The following is a 7635-nucleotide window of genomic DNA, read 5'->3' as shown; positions in this document are numbered from 1 at the left end:
GGACTTTCTAAATGTTTTTTCAATGTTATTGTGTAGTTGATAGCACTATTATGAAAAAGCTACTTGTCATTCCATAGGAGTCTCTGAGGACTGCTTTGTGTATCACTGTGACTGCCGTGTGTGCTTAGAGATGTAGACTTATCAGTAGGTAGCGAAACCAGTTTGTTCTGTAGTGATGTTGTAGCGTTCTACGCCATTTTTCCCTTCTACACGCAGAGAGAACGAGAGCTCCAGCGGGTGGCTTCACACAGCATTTTGTTGAGCACTGTGCAATACTTGTATGTTCATCCCATAGTGTTGACGTGGGTGGCCGAGGAGAAGATTCTAGAGGGTGTTTTTAACCGTCCAGGGTGATGTTCTACTTTGGGACACAGCACACGTAGATTCAGCCGACAGGTTGACCCCTGTTGACCTCTGTTTAGGGTTCCCTCCCTTTCCGCAGGCTTGTTTTTCTTCTTGCACACAGCGCCGGCATCAGACCTTTCAGGGAGTTCAATACCAAACGAGAGTCTACATTTAAATACCCCCTTAAAAACGCCATGTATATATTTACATAATTGTGTCAAAAATGTATATCTAGAATAAATATAAAGTGATTATTCAGCACAAAAATCATATTCTAACATCCTGTATCTCGTCATTTCATGGTTTTGTTGACGGTCGATTAAAACCCTTTTATATTTGAGATTAAAACTTTGAATGTACAGTATGGACTGTGTTGGTGTAGATTACTTTAAAAGTGAGATTAGATATATTTTGCACTTTTTTTTGTGTAAAAACAAAAAAATCATTTAGTTTATATTTTTTATTATAAATTTATGTCATATCCCTTCTAGAGTAACCCCGCCCCCGTCCGATAACATTCCAAAAAAAAAAGGAGAAAATAAAATCCCGGATTATACTTTAACGCGGCTCTATTCCCAATCCTTGTTTATTGGACGTTTCGCGTGGGTTAGGTTCATAAATTCCAGTACAGCTTTAGATTTCAATAAAAAGGGGATTCAAGTACAAGGTTCAAGGCTCTGTAAATGGCCCAGGTTACCGCCAATACCGACGGACAAGAAAATCATGTCACAAAGGATGTGCGAAATCAGGGAATTCAGTAGTGGGCAGCAGTGCAGATCTTAACGCCAGTTGTGTTGGGAAAAACAGAAAACAAGCTACAAAGCAAAAGCCATGTCCTGCACTGCAACGTTACGCTTTCCCGCCAAAGTACGCACGAAATAATCAAACCGCGTGATCCAGCTGTGTGACAAGGAACCCCAAATTCTCTCCGAGTGGTGAAAAAGCCACGCTGACCTTTTTCAAAACAAAACAAAAACAAAGCTGTGTAAAGTATTAGAATCTGATGCTGTAGAAAGATCCTAGTTGCCTTCGTGTATATCAACTGCCTGCTTGAGTATTTTGTGTGTGGAAGTTTTCTCTGTAACCTTGTACAACTGTTTGGGGTGTTTTTTCCTGCCATATCGCTCGCAGTGATGGCGAGCTGCTGACAAGTTCTATTTGCTGTGTATACCTTCATTTTTGACGGGGTGTTTTACAGTTTTGTTTCACTTTGTGTAGTGATTCACTCTGTGGAGTTTTCTGACTGTTGTTATATAACTTCATATACACAAATGATCAATAAAAACGTTTTATTTCCTGTTGATACAGAAGCTCAACATGCCATGTTGTCTTTTTTGTTGTTGTTCTTTGAGGCGCTGATCAAACCAGTGGCAAAAAACAAACAAACTGTGGTAACAACAACTTTTACAAGCGCCCGCAGGCACCAGTCTTGGTTGAATCCTCCAAACCAGCCTGTTAACAAGGGGACTACTGCCACCTAGAGGACGTAAAGTAGAACACCACAGAAGAAGAACGTCCACCAGTGGAACCAGAAAACAGAGTTTTGTGAGGAACCTTGGGGGTTGTAGTTTTAGAGGGAACTGGAGCTACATACAGTAGTTTCTAACATTTTACTCCACTTTTTAAGAAGCTTTAAAAGATCTTTTCTCGTTCGCGACATCGTGAACATTTATTCTTCACTGTCTTTTTGCAGCACATCATTGCAGTTCACCTAAAATCCAATCCAGGAAGTATTTGTGTGTTTTATTTTGAAGGAACTGTAAACATTCCAGCGCCTCTCATTGAGTTTTTCAGGCTTCAGGAGGACCGCAGGTGTCTTTGGGCCTCGTCTCCATTGGAATTTATTAAATTCACTCAATGCCAAGGTTGTTGTTTGTTGTTGTTGCCGTAAGGATATAAAGAGAAAAGATTCATAGCCTCAACCCAGGAGAATCACAGGGAAACACTGTAGTAACGACGGTAAATACTGCAGTTCCAGCACCGCGGTACTGACGGTAGAAGCAGACTCACACCATGCTGGGGGATTTGTGATGTCATGGATGAAACAAGACGATGACGTGAGTGCATCCCAGCTCCCGGCGGCTGGAGATTTCGATAAACAGCATAAAAAAAAGTTCGTTAACTGCTGTTGCCAATGAAAGCAATTTTTTCCCACACTACTAGTTTCAGCACAGCGGGATGTCAGTGTGGCACATAGTTGTGCTCCTGTTTGTTCGTAACACTTGAGGCAGGGGCGCCGCTAGAGATTCTGGGCCCCATGAAAAGAATTTTTAAAGGGCCCCTAATACAGAAGGCCAGATTTTTATGCTTTTTTAAATTTTTTTTATTTGTTTATGCATTTTACACCATTAAAATGGTTCAGAATTATTTGTATTTTTAATATTTTCCTTAATAACAGATTCATCTTTCGTGTGTATTGTTTTCAGACTGTGATAAAGTAGATCTTTATGATGAATCCGACACACACGGCTGCTCGCCTCCCTCCTCATGTGGGGCACTGGGGCTGAGTGAGGGCCGGTGGAGTTGGGGGCTGAAGGAGAGCTGCTTCTGGTGCTCTTGACTCTGTTCAGAACGAGGCGTCGTTTTGACAGAGGGGAGGTCAACTGCAGTCACACCTCAACACTTGAGGCGTTACCACGGCAGGAAGGAGGCCCACACAGATGGACAGCGCAGATAAGCTGCCTTTCAAAATTACATGAAGTCCAAGGCATGAAAAGTAAGATAGGACCTAGTTTATAAGAGCAGTATTCAGCGTACATGGAGTCACAATTAGTGCAACTAATGCCAGTTTGCCTGGAGGTCGTCCTGGAGGGACTCTTAATGACTCCAACTCTGTCATTACTGATTGGCACAGATCAGATTTTGAGCTTTAAACCACAATTTTTATGATGCCAGTAAATATTACCAGCTACTGTTATTGTTTGGTCTCAGAAAAAACAACAACTAAATACACGTTTATGTGTTGAATTAGTTCATTATTCTGAAAAATCACCACCTGACATACGGAAATGTCGTTGAGCTTTGAGTCAAATCAAGCTAGCAGCTACTCTCGCATTGTGACTTCCGGGAGCTGTATCAGCTAATGTTTGTGACTTAAAAGCGTTGTATGCGATGTTTCAAGTTACTAACGTGCTGCTCTTTGATTTAGATATTTCACCAGACGTAGTTTGTCTGATTCTTAATTAAATATACACAGTCCCCCCCCCCCCATCTAGGCTTTTACTATGAAAGTTTGTGGCCGGATGTGAGGCAGAAAAAAAACGCTTGACTGGTTAATTGACGTTTGGCAGAACTGGTGTGCAGCAGCGGACTGGTGCGGTTCTCAGTCACGTTTGTGGTTCTGTAAACGGACTGGAAATGCTGTCCTACATCATAGGCGTAAGTATCGTTTAAATATTCGTAACCTAGCAGCTCGTGTTTTTTTTAACGTTTGCTAACTCCGTCGCGTTTGCTAAAGCTAACATTAGCAGCGAGCGAAGCTCCCCCGGGAGCTGCTCAGGCCTGCCCTCAGGAATGGTTGTGACTCACTTGCTCCGTTTGGATTAAAGTAAATTATTGGCTAAAGTGGGACAACGCCCCGGAGGTCTCAGCCTGGTGGCTGCTAATGCTAGCAGAGTGGTGTGAGTCACTCTCCCGCTTTTGACCTTCCCCATACCAGCTGATCCGAGGCGGCTTTGACAGCATCATCAACCTCATCTTCAGACTCTTCTTCTCCAAGAGGAGACCCGCCATCACCTTAGAAGACCCCAACATCAAGTATGCACTGCGGCTGATAGACAAACAGGTATATCTGCGCTGCGTTCAAGGACCGCCGGTGTTCTGGCTTTTTCTTGCAGTGTCTGTTTACTTAAGCAACTTCTGTTCATTGGCTCAGATCGTCAGCCATGACACGAGAAAGTTCCGCTTCGCTCTGCCCTCCAATGAGCACGTCCTCGGCCTCCCCATCGGTGAGTCTCCGATATATCCCGGTGCTATCACGATAAATCACGATACTCGACGTAAATAAGTGACAAATGGCGAAAGAGATCTGAAAATACAACTTGTGTCCCAGCTGGGTAGTTTGATATCATCTGTTTATTTCAATGTATCAATACCTTGATAATTATGGTAGTAAGATTGATAGAGTTGTACACTAAATGAAGCATGCCTGCCATACATGAAGTGCTGACAGTGTCGTCCACTCCTGATACGTCACATTATTGGGATGTGGCACCTTGGATGCAAATTCAGTGCATTAATAGTTTGTATGAAATCACTTGATTAAGAACCTGTGGCTGATCAAGTTCCATATTTTATTCTCAGCACATCAAAGTATTCATGGGCGCTGCAGGATTTAGTGAAACGTCACGATGGTGTAGCGTTTTGTGCCGTAACAACCGAGTGTTGTCACGTGTGTTCCTGGTTGTCCGTTCTGATATTAGTTTGTCCCGTTGCTCCTGAACGCAACCTCAGAGGTATCTGTTCACTTCCCAGGGCAGCACATATATTTGTCCGCGAGAATAGACGGGAAGCTGGTGGTGCGTCCATACACGCCGGTCTCCAGCGACGATGACAAGGGCTACGTGGACTTGGTGGTGAAGGTAAAGTCATCGGCAGTTCCTGCGTAGCCGCAGTGTGGCGCCTTCGTCAGCTCTCCCGTCCCTCTCCGCCCCCAGGTTTACTTCAAAGACGTGAATCCTAAATTCCCAGAGGGCGGGAAGATGAGCCAGTACCTGGAGAGCCTCAAGATCAATGACACCATCGACTTCAGGGGGCCCAGCGGGCTTCTGGTCTACAAGGGTAAAGGTGAGCCCCGCCGGCGCCGAGCATGATGAGCTAATAACTTTAGCTTTTGCTGCTGGTTGTGACGTTGTAACTTTCCCTCGACAGGGGTTTTCGCCATTCAGGCAGATAAGAAGTCGCCAGCTGAGACGAAGACAGCCAAACACGTGGGCATGATTGCTGGGGGGACAGGTGAGAAACCCGCACCCGACACGGCACTGAGCCCGAGCCGCCCCACGTAGGTCGCTCTCTAAGCCCCTCCCTTGCCCCACAGCGCTCCTGTTGCTGGTAGAACGGACTTCACTCTAGTTTGATGTGCCACTGTCAAGACTTTGGATGGGTTCTAAAACGCAGGGTTCTGTTGAACGGTTCCGGGTGTTCTCCTCCTCTGTGAGCAACCAACCCTGCGAGATTGACCTCTGACCTGTGAGTCTGAGCCGCCCCTGTACGAGCCTCCATCAGGGAGGTTCTGGGGGCTCTTCAATTGACTTGAGAGTTTGGCATCATGGACGTGGAGGGAATCCGGACCGTCGCTGTGTTGCGGTTCTTCTTGTCCTCCAACGTGGTGGTCAAGTCTGCACCACGGTGGTAACGAAGGAGATGGTTAAGGTCCGTTTTAGCGAGTGGTCCTGGTTCCTGCCGTTGAGAACCCCTCGAATGTCCCGCTGGAACAGGACCTCTCGAGAGAACACATGGCGGTGAATCCACACGCGCTCATAGAACGCTAGACGAGGTACCGACGTTCTTAGTCTGGAGACTAAATACGAACAAACCGATGCTGCGAGGCCGTACAACTCAGCAAATCCGAGCTCTTCCATTTTTGTGTGCTGTCAGGAATCACGCCGATGCTCCAGCTCATCTCCGCTGTCATGAAGGATCCAAAGGACCAGACGGTGTGTTACCTGCTGTTTGCTAACCAGGTGAGTTTGTCGGGGTTGTGTGCTGCTCTGCTGGCTGCACAGAAGCGGTTGTACAAAATTAAACTTCTCCTTCTTCTTCTTGTGCTGCCAGACTGAGAAAGACATCCTGCTGCGGCCAGAGTTGGAGGAGATTCAGGTGAATCACCCGGACCGCTTCAAGCTGTGGTTCACCGTGGACCGGGCGCCGGACGGTGGGTTTGGTTCTCTCCTGCAGAGGAGGTTGTTTCACTCGCATAGTAATCAGGCGTCAGCTCAGCCGGTCTTTGTCTTTTCTGTGTTTCTTGAGTAACCGGAGACACCTGGTGATCACCGGGACACATTAGCCAGCACCTGTGTTATGGTTCATGGCGCCGATGCAGACATTTTCACCTCATACTTCGTGTAAACAAGAATAAAAGCGCCGACGTGCTGTCGGAGGATGTGGGTGTGTGACACCATGGTGACGTAATTCAACACTCAGTGTCTGGATGCTCCGCCCCCTCAAACTGGCTTTCCTTCCTCTATCATGATAATGTAGGATAAACAGACACAAGCACAACAAACTTCTGTTCCTTTCTGTGGGTCATTTCCCTGCATGTGGACCAGAATCCTACAGCGGCAATGAGTCAGCGCATGAAAGACAAGAACATTAAAAGACAAAAAACAGGAACTCCACAACCAGGAAGTCATTACAACAAACTGCTGGTTATCAGCAGCAGGAGGATGACGTGCTGTATGCAGTTGTGACCAGTAGGTGTCAGTAGTGAGCTACTGTGGCGCTGATCTTCGTCTGTGGTTGCAGGCTGGGAGTACAGTCAAGGCTTCATCAATGAAGACATGGTGAGGGAGCGTCTCCCCCCCCCTGGCGATGACACCCTCATCCTCATGTGTGGACCTCCACCCATGATCCAGTTCGCCTGCAACCCCAACCTGGACAAAGTGGGTCACGCCAGCAGCCACAGGTTCGCCTTCTAGACCCGGTCAGGTTTGGTCCTGGAGGGGCGCCGTGAGAAGATCCTCCCTCCCCTGAAAGCATTAGCGCACTCGTACAGTTGCTGTGGGTATTGCACTATGTATACTTCTACCATGTATACTTCTACCATGAATACTTCTATGTACACTTCCACTACCACCGTGTTTATGCCATGATCTTCATCACGCAGCAGAATCGCAGCATGGACCAAATCGTGTGACCGTCAAGGCGGAGCAGCAGAGTGTTTTAGACTGGGGCTGTTGGCGGATGGTCGGACGTGATGATGTAATCAAACCTGCCGTGACCTCTTTGGTGTCAGTAGATCAGGAAGTTGAGGTTTACGGGCTTCTTTTTGAGTGCCTTAAAACACGTGCAAAGCTTCTATTGTTTTTTTGTATGCAGAGTTGTGACCTCTCGCCTCATTTCTACTAAGATGTGCTCATCATCGCATCGCCGGCGTTTACTCGTCGTCTCATTTCTAAGTTGTGGATATTTGGCTCATTATGAAGGAGATGTGGTTCCTGATGCTGCGCGTTTGTGTGTGTGTGTGTGTGTGTGCGCGCATGCTGCAAGTCTGTGGCGGCGTTCGGATATGCAACATAAAAGTAAACTGCTATTTACTGCTGCTGTTTGAGATGTTTGTTTCCAGTTCTTCTG

The 7635-nt window shown here is 46.5% G+C and overlaps 1 protein-coding gene across 1 annotated transcript; it reads left to right on the top strand.

Moving 5' to 3' along the window:
• The first annotated feature begins 3582 nt into the window (after window positions 1-3582).
• Window positions 3583-7609, top strand: cyb5r3 (cytochrome b5 reductase 3). The gene is made up of 9 exons (XM_086201826.1): window positions 3583-3723; window positions 4004-4129; window positions 4220-4292; window positions 4819-4925; window positions 5001-5130; window positions 5215-5298; window positions 5941-6026; window positions 6118-6217; window positions 6808-7609. The coding sequence occupies exons 1-9, from the start codon at window positions 3703-3705 to the stop codon at window positions 6978-6980; spliced, it is 900 nt and encodes a 299-aa protein (XP_086057952.1). The 5' UTR covers window positions 3583-3702; the 3' UTR covers window positions 6981-7609.
• Window positions 7610-7635: the final 26 nt, after the last annotated feature.

This window comes from Aulostomus chinensis, chromosome 4 (genome assembly GCF_037954235.1).
Source record: "Aulostomus chinensis isolate RoL2024-O1b breed Wild chromosome 4, RoL_Achi_v1.0, whole genome shotgun sequence".
Lineage (NCBI taxonomy): Eukaryota > Metazoa > Chordata > Actinopteri > Syngnathiformes > Aulostomidae > Aulostomus > Aulostomus chinensis.
This window is presented reverse-complemented; position numbering and strand designations above follow the sequence as displayed.